The 19877-nt window shown below is 35.7% G+C and overlaps 1 protein-coding gene across 8 annotated transcripts in view; it reads left to right on the forward strand.

Annotated features, from left to right (window-relative positions):
- Positions 1–16272: 16272 nt before the first annotated feature.
- LOC131683562 (fasciclin-2) overlaps positions 16273–19877 on the forward strand; it is a 312992-nt gene continuing 309387 nt past the window's right edge. For 6 of the 8 annotated variants that reach the window (XM_058965631.1, XM_058965634.1, XM_058965632.1 and 3 more), the window contains exon 1: positions 16279–17318. In XM_058965631.1, the coding sequence (XP_058821614.1) occupies positions 17255–17318 (64 nt within the window). In that variant the 5' untranslated portion in view covers positions 16279–17254. Of the gene's footprint in view, positions 17319–19877 lie in introns of all 8 variants that reach the window. The other 2 variants (XM_058965629.1, XM_058965630.1) reach the window with 2 other exon arrangements.

The raw sequence follows: 19877 nt of genomic DNA on the forward strand, positions 1-19877 counted from the left end.
TTATTGAATCAATGATACATAAATTGGTTTGAAAAATTGAAATAATCGTGGCTTTGACTTTTTTCACAAAAAAATTAGTTTTACACAAAAACTTTACGAATTTTCAACCGATTTGAAAAAAATCAAATGATTCTAAAAGTCTAAAGAATGGTCTAGAAGCGGTATAAATTGGAATTTTGAAATTTTTGAAAAAGTGCAATTATTTGGAAGAGTGAAAGTCTAAAAATCCGGTTTTGGAAAATGCCATTAAATGGGGTGAAAATTGAAATGAAAAAAAATTCTGATCGGTAATACATTTGTAACACGCAACGTTACTGTTACAGCAGATACTGTGCGCAAATTATACTTGCGAGTCATTATTTTGAAAAACTATTAAAAATAAACAATAAAAAAATAACAATCAGCAAAAATGAGAACTGATTTTTTTTCTACTTCAAAATTAAATTAAATTAAATTAATTGAATAAATTATTAAAAACGAATATATAATACTAATTGTTTCGTACGTAGTAAAACAACCGGTATTTAAACTGGTATTGTCACGAATCACATTTCCACTGACAGCACGAAACCTGACGAAACACTAACCGCAACCGTACACTGGGGTACAAATGTACCCCACGCCAACTTTGACACCTGCTTCCACCAAGGCTATTAGCAAACTGGCTACACCACCTTTTCCTACTCTTACTAGGAACTCTGAATTGAATTGTGGTTAGGGTCCCAGGTCAGTAAATGCCGAATTCTCGTCTTCACACGGCTCCAAAGTTGACCAATTTGCTCTCGTTCACATCATATGTACTCGATGGATTCGCCGACGAATTGGAAATCGATGCTATTTACATGGATCTATCTGCGGCCTTAGACAAAATAAACCATTATATCGCAATATCGAAGCTGGACAAACTCGGTACTCAAGGATAACTTCTGCGCTGGTTTCGTTCCTACCTCGATGGAATGCAATTCCAAATCAGCATTAAGGACTGTCTATCTGCATCTGCATCCGCTAGATCCATCATCCCACAAGGAAGCCATCTCGGTCCAGTAATATTCCTCCTCTATTTCCAAGACGTCAGTATTAAAGGACCTCGTCTTTCTTTGGCCGACGAGATGAAAATTTTTCTTCAGAGTGAACTGGTATGACCTAAATAGAATGGTTTTAAACCCGAGCGAATGCTCAATCGATACGTTCACGCGAAAACGCCATCCAATTTAGTTTAGTTACCATTTATTCGACTCGAGCATTCCAACACTTTCTCAAGTCAAGGATCTTGGAGTCATCATGAATTCAGCACTTACTTTCAAACTACATACTTCATACATCGTGGATAAGTCATCAATACAGCTTGCGTTCATTTTCCCAATAGTGAGAAACCTTAGAGACGTATACTGTTTAAAATCACTCTATTGCGCGCTGGTACGCTCAACACTAAAGTATTGTTCTGCTCTTTGAATCCGTAGGGGAATTATGGTTAAAACCGACACCTTAAGCTTAACACTTCTTCTAAGTTGCCACAAAACCAATAAAATTATAATTTTTATGCAGAATTCTTCTTCAGAAAATTATTAACAAGACTTAATTTTTTCAGCGCTTCAAAAAATTAATTTCATTAAAAATTATTGGTTGTAAAACTTGGAAAACAAAGTGACTTTTTGTAGGCACTGCGGGTAAAACCGTCACCCCATAGGGGTAAGATCGACACCCCCTTTAATTTATTTTCTCTCCACTTTTTTAAAATCTTTATCTTTATTAAAAATGAGATATATGCGTGATTAATAAAGTGTGAGTATGTATGATGCAAATGTACGCTTTTTATTGCTTCATCATGTAGTGAGGGGAAGAAAGTTCGAAAGAGTAGTAGGGGAATTATGGTTAAAACCGGCACCTTAAGCTTAACACTTTTTCTAAGTTGCCACAAAACCAAAAAAATTATAATTTTAATGCACAATTCTTCTTCAGAAAATTCTTAACAAGACTTAATTTTTTCAGCGCTTCGAAAAATAAATTTCATTAAAAATTATTGGTTGTAAAACTTGGAAAACAAAGTGACTCTTTGTAGGCACTGCGGGTAAAACCGACACCCTATAGGGGTAAGATCGACACCCCCTTTAATTTATTTTCTCTCCACTTTATTAAAATCTTTATCTTTATTAAAATTAGATATATGCGTGATTAATAAAGTGTGAGTATGTATGATGCAAATATGTGCTTTTTATTGCTTCATCATGTAGTGAGAGGAAGAAAGTTCGAAAGCGTAGTACTATAAATAAGAGTATTTTATGCTATAGGATTATTTATTGATATGAGTATTTCCAAATAATCCTTGCGCACATCATTGCAACCCCCAGTGTCATTTTATTTCGTAAGAGAAGATTTGCAAGCGTTCTACGTTCTGCTAAATGGATTCATTCACTTATAAGTGACACACATATACTTCTTAGTAAAACTATCTTTTTCAGATTTGATTTTTCGGACTCTGATCATCAAAAACCATTGTATCATTGTGATAAAGTTAGTCTATGACAAACTAAGAGAACACTAGAAAAGGTTTTATGAGCTTTTTGCAGAAATAGCTAAAGGTTCGATAGAATCAGATTAGCAAAAATTCCAATTTTTGATTTTTAAAGAGACTTGCAAGAAATAAACACAATAAAAGTATTTGTGTGTATTTCTGCTAATACTATAGTGTTCTAATAGGCTAATTGAAGTGTCACAAAGATCCCCAGTATTTTGAAATGAATAGCAAGTATACACAACCATCTTAACATCGTGTCGGTTTTACCCTAACCATAGGGTGTCGGTTTTACCCCAACAGCGCACATTTTTTTATAAAAGCAATTAAAAATATTGAATTTCTCAAACTCGTCTTCAATGCACCTAGTTGACCATAGGAAAGGCCGATAATAATATGTACTGAAAAATGTGGTGATTTGAAAAGCTTTTGTTCGGTTAAAGCCTTAAAATCTACCAACGAAATTTAACATCCAGACGAGTATGAACGCTTCTGTCGTATGTTTTGTTTATTTTTATGACATTCGGTACACTAGCGTAAATCCAATTTTTCTTCAAATGCTCTAAATAAACGTACTAATAATAATGTATCATTATGAAATGAATAAAAATTTGATTTCTAGGAAAAGTTGCGGGGTGTCAGTTTTACCCACAGTGTCGGTTTTTCCCACAATTTCCCTACTACCAGAACGGCGTTGACAGAATCGAGGCCATCCAACGCCGGTTCATACGCTTTGCACTCCGACATCTTCCTTGGCAAAACAGGTTTGAGCTGCCGAGCTACGAAAACCGTTGTCAGTTAACCCGTTCAAGCCCAATTTTTTTCTAGTGCATTTAGGGTTTCAAAACCATTTTTCGTTGAAAACGGTGGGATCAAGAAACACGAAGTCTTTTTTCATGAAGATAGGTGTTTCCCTCGTAGCTGCTCAATGTTTACCTTCCAATGCTACAATAGTCCAATTGCTCGGAAAATGTAGCCAAAGACAATATTAATTGATGCGCTTTATCAATTTTCCATAATATTGCAACGTAACGAAGATATATGAAAAAATCATTTTCCGTCGTCAACGTAACTGCCCCTGGCAGCACTGCTCATCGGAATCCAATCAAACTAATTGCAATAACTTCAGTTTTAGAGCTGATTCTTGTAACTGTTAATACTCAAATTAAAGGCAATAGTCACATTTATTAGCTTTACTTGTGTTTGTGAGGAAATCTTGTCTCAATTAAAAGTTAGACTGTTTAAAAACGTTGTTGTCCACAAACAACATGGGCATGAAGGAGTTAATACAGATTGACACTCTGGGCGTCCGAAGGGACTGCTCTCGAGTGCTGTTCGTCTCGGTCTTACTGTCTGCCACGGTGGATTGCCCTACGATCTTCGGATGTCTGGATCTTCAATCCCGCGTCCGAGTTCCGTCCAGGAGAACCAACTATGGTAGCCAGAGCGCTCTTACCGGACTACAGCGTATTTTTAACAGTGTGGCGACGGCCTTTAATTTCAACCGGACGAGAAATTCGATTAAAGCTAAATTATTATCTATTCTGAAAAGTAATTAGTTTAAATAACCACAATTGGGACGGAAGGGTTTGTTAGTGAAGCTACAACAAATAAACAAAATAAACATCTTCCTTTGTTGAAATTTAATTTTTTTAGTTTATTCCTCGCATCAATAATAATATTATGTATGCAATTTAATATTAATTTTAGTTTATATAAGTCAAAATGAATAGTTCATATAAACCAAAATGCGAAAAAATTGAAAATATCAATAAAATTGCCTTTGGTTCACTTCAATTCATTTTCGGGTTTATTAATTTTTCTTAGCTCGGCTTTAAATTTTACAGGTGTTTTTAGGCTAAAACGAAATTTTGGCAGCCCGGCACTCCTTGGTATGGCTATCTTAAAATTTTTTCTAACAAATCGAGGCCAGGCTAGTCCAGATCATAGTTATGAGTATTTTGGTTTTGGGGTTACCCGGGTACCCTGTCGGCCTGTTACGGAGTAAAAGAAACCCGAAAGTTCTTCCTCAAGCTCCCGATTGCTGTATCATTAGTTTTATTCCACCAAAAACTATGCTTGATGATATTTTAAGATGTTACTAAGTAGCAATTTCCAGTTTGCTAGAGTGCTGGATTTTCATACATTAAAATCTGCAGAAGCGTACCCTGTCGGACACATAACGCTGGTGCAAGGCTACTTGGTCAAGTTTGAATGCGTTTTATTCTGTTGGTTCCAAATTGATAGGAAATAGGAAATTTATAGGAAACTCCGTCCTTTTTAATTTTATCCGTGCTTTTGTCCTATATTTATTTGTTTAGTTTAATTTAATAAGAAATTAGAAATCGATATCGTCGCTGTTGTGCTATCTTATGACAAACGCCATTTTGGGGTGAACTGAGTTAGATATGCCATGTCACTAAATTTTAAAATCTCCATAAAGTCGCGTTTTCAGAATTTTGAAATTCTGCTGGGTTACTGAGATATAGCGAAACACGATTATGACAAGCGCCAATTTCTCGAGTGATCGAGTTGTGCTATCTTATGACAAAGAAAAAAGAGACAACATTCTTAGTTTGTTGGCTTGCTATAAGACGAAAAGCTTATAGCAAGCCAACAGATGTCTCTGATGACATAGGTAATTCCTATGCAGATCAACCATAAGCATTAGCTAGGTTCTTGTTTTGGGAGCAAAACTTTTCCTACCATAGTTTTTTTCTGGGAATGGTTGGCTTATATATTCATGATTATTGAACAAATTTCCTTTTGAGATTTCCACTTGTTTTGGAAAGTATACCGAAATGTAGTGATGGATTATGCAAGAAGAATATTTGTTTCGTCTAGTCACCTGTCAACAATAACATTGTTTGATAGACATTGTTTCTAAATTGTCAATGAAACCAACTTTTGTTTATTGTTTTTCCTGAATAAAGGAGGAAAATTGGGAAAACCTTGTGTTCTAATACTATCATTTTGCAACCTGATATTGCTGCTATCGCATGGAAAAGTATAATATTGGACATAGTGATCTATAATGCATAATTTTACGAATCAGTTATAATTCATTTTTATATGAAATCTTCTGTGCACATTTGTGACACGTCATACATATTTTATCATGAATATACACTTATGACACGTATGCGAGCGACTTTAGTTTACATTTTAAGCAAAAACTGTAAATATAGTCAACCGATCTTCACACAAATCGAGAGATTACTTCAGAAAAGATAGAAGTATCGAATGTCTTTTCCGAAAAGCTTCTAGCATTTATAAATTTTAAGATATTCAATCTCAAACATTAAAAACCGTTTTTCTCGAAAAGTGCTAAATGGCGCTTGTCATAAGATAGCACAACAGCGACGATATGCAATCACTTTGAAAACCGATTTGTTAGCCGAGGCCCAGAGGGCCGAGTCTCTTATACCATTCGATTCAGTTCGTCGAAATTTACAAATGTCTGTATGTGTGAATGTGTGTGTGTGTTTTCAAAACTCACTCACTTTTCTCAGAGATGGATGAACCGAATCGCTCAAACTTGGTTTCAAATGAAAGGTATAACGCTTCCATAAGCTGCTATTGAATTTTTTGTCAATCGGATTTCCGGTTCCGGAGTTACGGGTTGAAGAGTGCGGTCACCCAGCAAATTCCCATATAAAATGGTAACACCATGATGTCCAAATGGTGTAATACATATTAAAAAGGGTGCAACATATTTCGGATTTGCGGGTCTGGATCACTAATGATCATTCTAAGCAGCTTTGACCACATTGGCCACCTATGACCAAATTAATAAGACTACCTTTTTAGATTCACGATAAACTTTAACCACAATAGAAAGTCGAGACAAGTTTTTGCGGTAAATCAATGCTGTTTAAGTGGCATGTTCAACCTTCAATAACTTATACCATCATTTGTTCCTGAAAAAAACATTTTAGATCAATTAATAGTGCCAGGTACGTTATAAAAATGATGTTTTTCTATTTGGTTGTCTAACCAAAACTTGGTTGTCGATTTCAGCAAAATTTTGCTGAATTTTCATCAGCTAAAAGTTTCAGCAATGCAAGATGCCAAAAATCGGCAATTTGAATTGAACCTGTTTGACAGATTCACTTTGCTGAAAGTCAAATTGACAGCGCAATTACCGAATTTACAGCAATACAGCCCGGAATACAATTTGACAATTTGAATTACTGAATTTTCAGCACAACAAATCTGTCAAACAGGTTCAATTCAAATTGCTGATTTTTCGGCATCTTGTATTGCTGAAACATTCGGCGAAAAAAATTTGGTGTGTAGTGAAACTTTTTATTCGAAAAACGTGTTTTACTGAGTAAAAGCCCTTAGAAAGTAATCGTACCGTAAACCGGGGTGACTTTGATCAAAAAGTTTCGTTTTTCGTAGATCGCTTATTAAACCAGAATAGTCGACCGAATCATTTTAATTTAGAATGATTTTTACTCTAAACTTATACAATACTGATTTGTTTTACTTTTTGAGTATATTGTTCGGTTTTTGGGTACAAAAACTACAAAAAACCAAATTTTAACTTTACCTTATTTTTACGAAGCTTCGTGAAGTGTCTATTTTTTATAAAACAAATAAATCTCAGATTTGAGCAAAAGTAATAAATTACCAGCGAGTTTTTATTTTCCTTTAGATTAGAATATGCCAAATTTAGTTTTAAGATTTTGTTTATTTTAAATGCATTTTTTTGTAAAACTAGTTGGCAATTATTTCAAATTATTTTAAGCTAAAATTCATAACATTTTCTTTATTGCTCAATATTCTAATGTGTTAAAATGAATGAAACTTTTTGTACATTGATAAAGCACTGAAATAAAACAATTTTGGCAGTTTTAAAGTTTTTCAGTATCTTTTATTCTAGTTGGACACAAATTATACGAATATTGGTTACTAGAATTTTGAGTACATTTAAATACTTTGTGTAATACCAATTAACATCTATTTAACAATGAGTATCTTTCCAGAATTAGTTCAAACAAACATTTGAATAAAAAACATTGACATCAATAACTTAATGTGGATGAAGGTGCAGATTATCAAAGTCACCCCGGAACACGAAAACGGACTTCAACTTGAAATCATTTTTTTAAAAAATAGCTGTCAGCGGACAATTTTAGGTAAAACCATCCAATCTTCTTCATACATCAGTACATGGTTTAAAAATATTAAACTTGAAAAAATGTGTTGCGTCTAAAAATATGTAATGATTACTTCGAAAAGTGATCAATGTCACCCCGGTTTACGGTACTTGAAAATATTCATAATTAATTAGTTCGACGATCTGATACAACCGTTGGAAAGAATTGTGAAAAGATCTTTGAGATAGATATCAACACATATTTTCTAAAATATAATACAACTTTTCCAAAATAATTGTAATACATCAGATTTGTTTTTTACACATCATAAACAACCAAATACTTCATTTTTTTTTTATATTGTGATAACTTTATGCATATAGATTAGGAGATATGGTCAGGGAATCAAATATCGTCAAGGATCAAGTGTCCTCACTCTCCCCTACATAAGAGGGAGGCAAATTTAACTGTTTGCCCCGATCGGCGAAAAGCCTAGCGCCCCAACTGATTCCGTCTACTTAAAGCCTACCCGTATCCACTGGTAATGCCTTTTGATGGTGGCTTCCTACTACATATATACATTCATTTCTTTTGTAAACACAAACCATAATCTCTGACTGTAAGAACAAGGTTGTCTGTCTGCAACTGTAGACCCCTAATAATTATCTCTTACTGCTAATGAATTAGGATTTTCGCGTACCCTCTGTAAATCTCAAGATTCGAAACTAAATTTCTAAAGTCCCCTTTTCTCGCCATATTACTGTGACAAATTTGTTTACTGCTCTACAATTCGCAACTTTTATTAGCGCGAACTACAACACAACATAAATCCTGGAAAGATGACGATCCGTTGACCGAAACGAATAGGTCTCGACACGCCGCCAGGCAACGAAAGGAACATCCACGCCACCGTTACGATGGAAAAGGTTCATTCCCAATGGGGAACGTGTGATTGAGAGTGATAGTTTATGTTCCTAGTTGGTACAACACGCTTTTCCGGATCGCGCGACCCTCTTTACCCAGGAACGGGGAGTACGTACACGAACAATGCAGCAGGGACGTCGGCCTATGCGGAAAAAGTGCCATAAATTAATAGAATCAAAATTTACTTTTTCCGTCCGCCACCACCAAGGTAATGTAGTGCGAAAAGTAACAAAAGGGAAATGAAATAAAATTTATAAATCCCCTGTAATTGCCGTGGAACATTTCGTTCTTACGTACGATGATAGAGGATTGCTCATATCTACGATCTCTGCGAATTGTGGCTTTGCGTTATTTCGTTCGGAACACAAAGTACTCCCTTCTGACGGGAATGGTGATGGGGGTGTAGACTTTTGTTGCTCTGCTCCGTTGCTCGCGATTCCTCCGCAAACGCTTTTGCGGATGAATTGAAACAAGTAACAAGTATGAAAAGCGAGCGGAAAATCAAGTATTAATAGAATTTGTACCACCAGAAAAGGTGTATATAGGGCTCCATCCGGCAAACGACATCCAGCTCCATTACAACCGGCAGGAAACACTCTCCTGGATCCAAACGTTGAAAGCTAACCTTGAAAGCCCTTTTCCCTGTTGGAAATCTGTTGGTTTACCTACCGGTAGGTACCGGCAAATAGGTACACGACCAGACGAAAAATGAAATAGCATATCGTCACCATAACGCTCCCTGGTGATTGCATTTCAGTTCAGTCAGTCTCGTGCTTTTCAACCGTAGTATGTATGTCTAAGACGTATCCTACATACAGATGCTATCGGGAAAATTCTATTCTGAAGGGGAAACAAAATGTTTGACTAGCGTAAAGAAATAAATTCACCACCCCGATTTCATTATCTGCAGTCTGGTTAGTGGAAAAGTTTATAAACATTGCATTGTGTTTGGCAACGTGAATTACGCTTTTTCTGCGAAATTGGAAATAAGATTAATTTTATGCGCGGGGAAAATAGAGGCTATGTGCGAGACGTAATCGATAATTTGTTTTTTTAAAAGATCCTCCAATACGCAGGTACTAGTTGTTACGTGGAATTTTTACGCGATACGAAAGTTCACTGTACACCGCATGATTGTCAAATGGGAAGGGAATGTTTGTTGAATACCTATTTAAGGAGATACGAGAAGCTTACCGCCTACGAAATCTTTAAAGGTATTGGGATGTTGCATTTTGTTAGTACGTAAGGATAATGGTTTGTTGATTTGGTATGATTCATATAGCAGTTATAACGTTTTAAATGGATAATATTGGGATTGGTATAGTACGAACAAGCAACTGTTTGTGGCTTACTAAAATTGATTTAAATTCGTGAAGTTTTACCGTTTTATTTGTTTTTTGTTTTTTTATATATATATATATATATATATATATATATATATATATATATATATATATATATATATATATATATATATATATATATATATATATATATATATATATATATATATATATATATATATATATATATATATATATATATATATATATATATATATATATATATATATATATATATATATATATATATATATATATATATATATATATATATATATATATATATATATATATATATATATATATATATATATATATATATATATATATATATATATATATATATATATATATATATATATATATATATATATATATATATATATATATATATATATATATATATATATATATATATAATATATATATATATATATATATATATATATATATATATATATATATATATATATATATATATATATATATATATATATATATATATATATTATATATATATATATATATATATATATATATATATATATATATATATATAATATATATATATATATATATATATATATATATATATATATATATATATATATAATATATATATATATATATATATATATATATATATATATATATATACTTTTCATTTATACCTGAATTTTTAAATGGCATTTTCGTCCACGAACTATCTGAACGCAAAATTACCACTGCACTAAAAACCTATAGATGCATCAAATAAACCTAGATCTGACGGAATTGCACCAACATTTTTAAAAAATCTAGCAGATGAACTTACTCTACCATTACTACATTTTTTCAACATGTCACTGAAAAATGGAACATTCCCAGAAATATGAAAATCATCCTTTTTAGTGCCAATTTCAAAATCAGGTACTAAATCGGATATCCGAAACCATCGAGGGATTGCCATTATCTGATGCATTCCAAAATTATTCGAAAAACTAGTAAATGACAAAATATTTCAGCAAATCAAATAACAAGCAAACAGCATGGCTTTAATAAAGACCGCTCAACAACATCAAACCTTTTAGAATTTGTAACATTCACGGTAAATGCAATGGACAATGGCAATCATGTGGAGACTCTCTACAAGGACTTTAGCAAGGCATTCGACCGTATTGACATACCTTTATTACTCTTCAAACTGCAAAAATATGGCATGGAAAATAAACTCTTGCAATAGCTCGAATATCATATAACTATACGCAAACAAACAGTTCGCTTTCAGAATATTCTTTCTGAACCAATTCGTGTCACCTCTGGCGTACCTCAGGGTTCTCACTTAGGCCCTCCTCTTTTTATTTTGTACGTAAATGACATTACCTTTATACTCAAACATCTAAAAGTGCATATATATGCAGGCGACATGAAACTTTTCATGGAAATAAGAAATGTCAAAGACACTGAAGTATTCCAACACGAAATCAACCTATTCCACAAATGGTGTAGCAAAAGTCTACTTCAACTTAACGTAAAGAAATGTAACTCAATAACCTCCTGCAGAAAAACTTCAAATCTTCCCATAGACATACACTAAGGAAACCAACTTGTAGAAAAATGCAAAATTGTACGACACTTAGGCGTAATCTTAGACTCCAAGCTAACATTTGTGGAACATTACAATACAATAATAAATAAATAAATCATTGTACAATACATATGTCAGGCCAATTTTGGAATGTTGCAGCGTAGTATGAAACCCATACACTGTCCTGTACGAAGAACGCATCGAATCAATCCAAAAACAACCTGTTTTGAGCAATTGGAGCGCGGGACACAAGTTGATATTATTTACACCGATCTAAAAGCAACGTTTGATTCGATTAATCATGATATTTTTTTACCTAGTTATTCACGCTAGGTGCATCGAAGCGCTTTGTTCAATGGATGAAATCTTATTTGACTGGTTGGTCTCCTCGGTTCAAGCTCGTGTCGAGAACTTCGTCGTGTTTCACAAACTCATCTGGAGTACCGCAGGGCAGTAATCTCGACCCACTACTGTTCGTTTTATAATTAAATGATGTAATGCTGTTACTTGCACCAGGGTGCAGACTCGCGTACGCGGATGATCTAAAGGTTTATTTTATTGTGCGTAACATCGATGATTGCGTTCACCTCCTATCAATATTGGATCTGTTCGTTTATTTGCGTGAACTAAATTCAGACTATACTATCAATGGTGTAGTTCTGCAAAAAACTGACAGGCTCAGCGATCTGAGGGTGTGGCTCAATCATAAACTTACATTTAGCCTTCACCGTACAGCTGTTATCGTAAAAGCAAACCAGCAATAGGGGTTCATCTCGAAAATAGCGAAGGGCTTCATTGACCCGTACTGTCTGAAAGCTCTTTACTGCTCGCTAGTTCAGCCTATTCTATGAAGTGCCTCAGTAGTTTGGATTCCTTTTAGGCTGAATTCGATTTTAAGGATTGAAAGTGTGCAGTGTAAGTTTATTGGGTTGGCCCAGCGAAATCTAACGTGGTGCGATCCTTATAACCTTCCACCATATTCTGATCGCTGTAAATTTCTGAACATGGACATTCTAGAACGTCGGCGGAGAATTCAACAAGCTGGATTTGTTGTCAAACTGTTGAATGGCGAAGTCGACAGCTCGAAACTTTTATCTTTGTTAAACATTCGAGTACGACCGAGAGCTTTGCGTAGTGGTTCTCTTCTCGAGCCCCGGTGTCACCGGACAACCTTTGGTTACCACGAACCGATAACAGCAATGATTCGCAGCTTTACGACCGTTGAGGAGATGCAAGAATTTGGTGAGTCGTCCTCCCGCTTCATCAGATGGATTCCGAATAGTTGCAGGATTTAGGTTTAAGTTTTACTTCATGTAGACAATAGTCAGATGAAAGAATAAAGATAATAATTATAATAATGTATATCTGTAATCTGTTGGTATAAAAGATGACGAGGTTTTATGCTGGCTGGAGAGAGGGTTTGTAGCGCTGAGAGGCTTTTCCCTGCTCCAAAGACGTAAAATTCGATCTTTTTCAAAGTGTGATTTTTTGCAAAGTTTGGAATTTTTTATGGCATTCTAGCGTCATACTGAAATCATATGCTTACTTATTAATAACCAATTGATTATTTCAGATTAAGAGGACAACTATGGATGTCACGGTGTTGCCCGTTCAAAATGTTCGTTCGTAGGCGCCGCGCAAAATCTCTCATATCTTAACACATCTACAAACTCCAAGTTATCCACCGATGCTATAACTTTATGGTCTGTTTGAGAACAGTGGAGATATGACAATTCAAATTAGCGTTCCGACTTATTTTTAGGCTTGGGATGCCTTTTTTAAATTGCTTATGGAATCAGCCGTTAAGATGCTGATTCCGTAAGCAATTTAGCTCCAGTTTCCGTGAGTCATTCAGCTCCCGGCCTACTCGGATAGTATCCGACGGTGAACTCACCCTACTCCGCCAGATAGTTTCCCGACGGAAGGATTTCTACCGACACCGATTCCCACTTGTTTGGGTCATTTCGCTCCCAGTTTTATCGAGATCTACTTGAATATTATCCGGCGGTGAACTACCCTACTCCGACTGAGAGTTCTGCGGCCGCGGAATTTCTCTCGGTAGCGATGTCTGTCTCGTGAGCCAATTAGCTCTCATTTTTGTAACAATATAGTTGGCGGTGAATCTGTTCCCACTGTTCACATTGCCATGCTTTCTCGGCGTTGTCCCACTCTTGCTGAACCTTAGCCAACGAATCCACTCGGATCAGCCTCCTACCACTTCGTGGATTCCTCCGGCTGGCAGCATTCGACGTCCTCAGCCAGAATGATGCAGATAGGAGTCAATTACAATGATGAAAACCGCCTCCGACTTGTTCTGTACGCGCTCGCGACACGAACAGTCGCAATATTAAATATCAAACCTACCAACTGTAAAGCGACGGAACCAATCACGGTACATTGCTTCGCTCAGAGCAGCATCTCCGTGAACTTTTCGAAGCTCTCGATGCGCTTCAGCCGCCGCGTTCTTCGAACGGTAGAAGAAAATCAATACATCTCGCAAAAGACGAGTATTCGGCAGATATTTATTCGACATTTTTAAATAATTATGTGCACGACGAAAAAATGAAATCACTAATGTGTCAAATCGGCTTGTTTACAATATGCTTAATCATTGTTCATAACCTTTGTCTTATATCAAAATCGACCAGCGTCGACTAGCGCCAATAGTGAGAACATAGTTGCGCAAACAACCCTTTATAAGGCAGTAGCAACTATATTTCCACCTTTTCGTTTCGTTCATAACCGAGAAATATGAAGTGAGAAGTGTTTCAATCTTATGAAATCCACTTGTTAGGAGTCTGGCTACTCTTCTTATTACTTTTTATTGAGATACAGTGAAAAGTGTCAGATTGGTGAAGTTTTTTGAAAAATGACATAGCATAATATGAGGGAGGGGGGAGTTTTGTATTTTGTAATGATATGTGACGACAGGGGGTAGGGGGTCATGTCATGCTACGTAGCTTTACCCGTTTCATCTGACTAACATCGCATTTTATTTTTTTTAAATTTTTATGGGGTCAAGGGGGGGGGGGAGGCTTACCGTCAAGCTACGTAATTACCAGGGGGTATTTAGGGGTTTGTGACGAAATGTTACGATGGGGAGGGGGGTGTTAAAAATCACTAAAAAAATGCTATGTCATATATGGATGATCCCTAATAAAATTAGCTCGATTTTGAAAAAAACTCTAGACCCTGTAAGTTGGCGATGCAAATTTGTAAAAACAACTATTTTTAATCCGAAAATTTAAACAATATTATCCCCTTGTGTAGATATATAAGATAGCTATAAAATCGCATTAGTTTCATTTTAAAAAAATCAATAAAGAATGCAAAGAAAAAAATTAAATGAATAAATGAACGTCTGTAATCTGTGGTCTCATTTTTCAATTTATTCTCAGAATCTAGGGGTTATTTACTGTTAATCAGGTAATAACCAGTAACTCACTGTAATTTCTGAATTTCCGGTCCAGCTCGATTTGTCTTTATATTTCCACCAATCTCATTGGAAATACATAAAACATTACGAAGTGACGTTTTCTAACGGCGGTATGGACGGTATCAAGTATATTTTCCAAACATTATTTTATTACGAAATAAATGTAAATATATTCTAAACTAAGTGAAAAAACCGTGTTTCTATTAATATAACATCCACTAATAGCCCCAAACTCTGGGCCTTATAAAGGGTTAATACAATAAAAGTTTATAATGAACAAAACCAACCATGACATCCTAGTGTTCTTGATTGAGAAAGGCACAATTGTACCTCTAGGTGGATTGTAATAGGTTTTTCGAATTATCTTTAGAATAAGGACGAACCTATGGAAAAATATTGAGCTTTGACATTTTTCATAATATTGTTCCAAAATCGCAAAATATTTCTTAGGGATCATCCATAAATGACGTAGCATTATATGGGGGAGGGGGGAGTTTTGCATTTTGTGATAATGTGTGACGACGGCGGGGTAGGGGGTCATGTCAGGCTACGTAGCTTTTTAAAGGGGAATAACTAACAGCGTTTTTTATTTTTTTATTTTTTTTACTTGGACAGGGAGGGGGAGAGTTACCGTCAAGCTACGTAATTACAAGGTGGGGGGGGGGGTATGTAGAGGTTTGTGAAGAAATGCTAACATGGGGGAGGGGGGTGTTAAAAATTACTCAAAAAATGCTATGTCATTTATGGATTGTCCCTTATGAATCAGCATAATATGTAATGTATGTACAATGTAATCTTAAATTCAAGTCTGATTTGTAAATAATTTATAAATTAATTCATTGAAAAATAAGGAGCATAGCAGTAAAACGAAGTACTTTCGGTGCGCATTTGTCCTGAAAACATTTGGTCACTTTAACTTAACACTTTATTTATGTTTCTTCAATTATCGCTGATGCCATCTCCAATATGAAAAACGAATATCTTCACTTTCAATCTTATAGGATTTTTCAACCTGAGGCGCCACCACCACCCGCTGCAATGCTCATTTATTATGCAAATGCAGTGAAATAATATCAGAAACTGAGGGAAACAACCGAACCAAAACAATTCAACAAGTGTTTGGCCTGTTCTTCTCTCGTGCCGGTGCAAACATAAACGATGAAACATACTTCCCGCCGCCAGTTCTATACAGTGTAGTGGCGGTTGCTTCGAGCTGCCGTTAAACGGATGAACCACGGTTCACCGAATGAATTTCGCCCTCGCCACTGTATTAAATGCGATGTTTTCATTCATGCTGCGCGCATGTGTTGGTTCGCATCGACACACAGCAAGCAGCAGCTCGAGGCTCATTGGAGTACGTTTGGAATCCATTCATTCAATAGTGCGCTAGAAGTCGTACGGTGCGTACGTATAGACTCATTCGGACAAACCGGTTACCTCTAGTTGCTGTGGTGGATTCTGTGGAGAAGTTTGTCAGCGGATCGCCGGAGGTGGGGTCTTCCCTTGGCGTTTGGATAAGTTGCGAAAGTGTCAGCGACAGGAATATTGGCGGTAGTGGATTGTTAGATTGGCCGCGAAGAAAGCAATTTCTGGTGGAGTGGTTCGTGACAAAGTGCCAAGTCCGTGAATGTTACACAATTTTACCTCCATCGCACCACAAGCTTGCAAGGCGTGCGCCCATTTGCGTAGCGCTTACCACAGACGCAAATTGAATTTGGAGAAATTCAACAGTTTGGGTGTGGGTGGACGTAACAACAATTGAATTCCCTTTCGAGTGCTCACTCGGTAATTTTATGAATGGACTCGGCAGTGATAGTTTAAACAACTTAGTAGGGGAGCACTATTAACCATAATCATCACTATTATTCATCAACATCGACCCATACCTATTCTTTGTGCAGAACGGTGGAGTTAGCTAGTGTGAGTAGTCGTGGATAATAAAAATTGAAAACAACTCATCCATACAAATACCGGCGCACCTGTGGGTAACGGCCGTGTGCTCAGGTGGATTATTCTCGTGCAAGCAACTCAAGCTGAAATTTATTCAGTTCTTTGGTATAGTTTAAAATTGCAAGAAAAATTCTATTAACATTTCCCAGATTGCGCGTAATATTATCATCCATGTTAAAATATGGTAATAAAATAATCAACAGGAATAAAGCGTAATGGTCAAGTGATTATATCCAGTAAAGTAACACGAGCAAGGTGGTAGTGGTTGTACACGGAGCGAATTAAAGGTGTTTGTGAGAAAAGCGAAAGATACAAAGCTAGATACAAAAATAAGTGAGAAACAAAAAGGCAGCAATCACCCATACCTATAGTTAGTTTCAGTTTACAACAACCGACTTACCCGACACTAGTCCGACAATGGCGAGCGAGTTGAAGCTGAGTTCTGCATCGATAACGATACTCTGTTGGATTACGCTATTAGGTAAGGCTCGAAAACATTCACAAGGATTATTCATGAACGTAAACTGACGATACACATATGTTTGGAAAAGCGTCGGCAAGAATATGCTCAACAACAATGTCTGGTACAAATTGACAGGAAAAATTGCCATAAGTCTAGATAATCCAGTCTCTAATTACGTGAGTCCACTCGGCTTGGGCCATTAGTATGACTGCCCAGTTAGTACAAGTGCCTTATTATAGCCTTGAAATATAAGCAGCTCCTTGCTCTGATGCGGTAAGCCCTCAAGGAGTGCCGACTCTAAAAATAACAGTGAACCATTCTAGTGAACACACTACATATTGATACATTGAAGGTTGATGGGAATCGATCTCGGTCTCGAAGTGGTTTTATATTTTCTCGACTTTGACTCTGTCACTATTCTTCGCAGCGCGTGCTAGCATTTCCGACGATGACACGGTGGTGGAAATTTCTATTTTCGTTCGAACGATTTTCCTTTCCGTTCAACTTGGATTGGGCTTTCTCTTGTGCGCCGAATTTCGTTTTGGATACTGTCGTTCATTTGGAAAGGGAATGTATATTTTAGACCTGACCTCAGCCGCGGCTGGTCGTATGGCGTCGCTGAATTTATAGTTTATGTACTGGATGAAAGAGAATTTAATTTGTCGGGAAACGGATTTTTTTATGGACAGATTGCTCTTTGTATGCAGCTAACTTTATCTGATACAATTAATGTATTCAGATTATTCTTCGATTTAAAAGTGGTAGCAAATAATTCATGGCAGAAGCACTCAAAGGAAAGTACTACTGATGTAAATGATTTGATGTCGCTGGTGCAACCAGAAGCGAAAACGACTCGTGAATTCATACAGTCTTCATGTATATTCATATGCTGGAGATCGACTATTCGAAGGCAAATTGCGGAACACTAGAAAAGAGCAAATTGGGTCATGAAATGAGGAATAGAGTACTTTTTATAGCATTCATAAATACAGCTCAACTATCTAAATATAGACATATACATGCTTTCAAGCCTTAAAAACCCAGAAAGATTTTAAACTAGTTTTCTATGGAAATGCAACGTTGTCCTTGCTACATGGGTAGCATCTTTTCATGTTCTTTGTACAAGAAGAGGCGATTATCTAGAACTGATTTTATATAATCCCAACTAGAATAATCTAGCTACTCGAAAGCGTTCGTAAAATTTATTAAATGGTCATAAACACACTAAAAACAACATTCCAAGATCTAGTGCTGGATGCGATTTATGAATCATGAATGACAGTACAGCTTTGTACATTGTTAACAGAATCGTTAACATCGATGAAAATAAAATTTAATGTTAACAAGCAGGTAAATTTGTCCAGTTGTGATCTCCGAGGAGGAACTACTGCTGAATTTTCGAGTACTTTTTCAAATCGAACTATCAAACTATAACTGATTCTTTTTATTTACTCTCTCTCTTCCGATTATTGCGCCGTTATTAAACATTCCACTCATAGCGGTTTTGACTATCATAATATGTAAAAAGTTGCTGTGCGGCCGTGTTATTATCAAAAGAGAAAATAAACAATATTGCCGAATTCTCATAAACAATTACCTTTAAATGAATTTGTCTTTTGTTTTTATCGATTTATCCTTAATATCCGACCCTAAGATTTTAATAAAATGTTTTGCTTACTCTTATTCTAGCATTCGCAATTCTGCGAAAATCTACTTGGTAAAGCACAGCTCGTCGCTGTTGTGCTTTCTTATGACAAACGCCATTTTGGGGTAAACTGAGTTAGATATGCCACATTACTCGTCGAACGAATCTCTACAAGATGGCGTTTCCAGAATTTTGAAATTTTGCATGGTTACTGAAATATAGCGAGAAAAGTGATTAGAAATTGTGAGTTTTTTGCTTCAAATCATTATATCTTGGGATTGGCTCAAGTTATAATAAAATTTTAGTTGCTTTTATGTGTAAAAATGTCGTAGGAACACAATGGCATAATTTTCAAAAGAAAAATACATGTATCGGGAGAAAAACGCAGTTTTAGCTTTAAACTGGAAATATTGCCTATTTGGCAACACTGTAACTAAAAATAACTATTTTTTCTAAATTCCCTGACTCATTTCCTCCAAAATGCATCTAACCGATTGTTTATAGACCAAATGAAGCCAAAGATATGAATAAAAGTTCATAATTGGTAATTTTTTCTTTGGAAAATTTTCCATGCACGATTATGACACGTCATACAATTTTTTCATCAATACACACCTATGACACGTCTGAGTGCGACTTTTGTTTATATTTTTAGTGAAAACTCGCAACATAGTCAACCGATCTTCGTAATATTTGAGAGATTAGTACAGAATAGGTAGAAGCATCAATTGTCTTCTCTGAATTGTTTCTATCATTTATAAGTTTCATGATATTCAATCTCAAACTTTAAAAATCGTTTTTCTCGAAATGTGCAAAATGGCGCTTGTCATAAGATAGCACAACAGCGACGAGCTGAATTCATAATCCAATTTAACGATACGATAAAGACATAAATTCACCAAAAATGTTTGTCCTAGTGGAACTAGTAAGAA

This window comes from Topomyia yanbarensis, chromosome 2 (assembly GCF_030247195.1).
Source record: "Topomyia yanbarensis strain Yona2022 chromosome 2, ASM3024719v1, whole genome shotgun sequence".
NCBI lineage: Eukaryota > Metazoa > Arthropoda > Insecta > Diptera > Culicidae > Topomyia > Topomyia yanbarensis.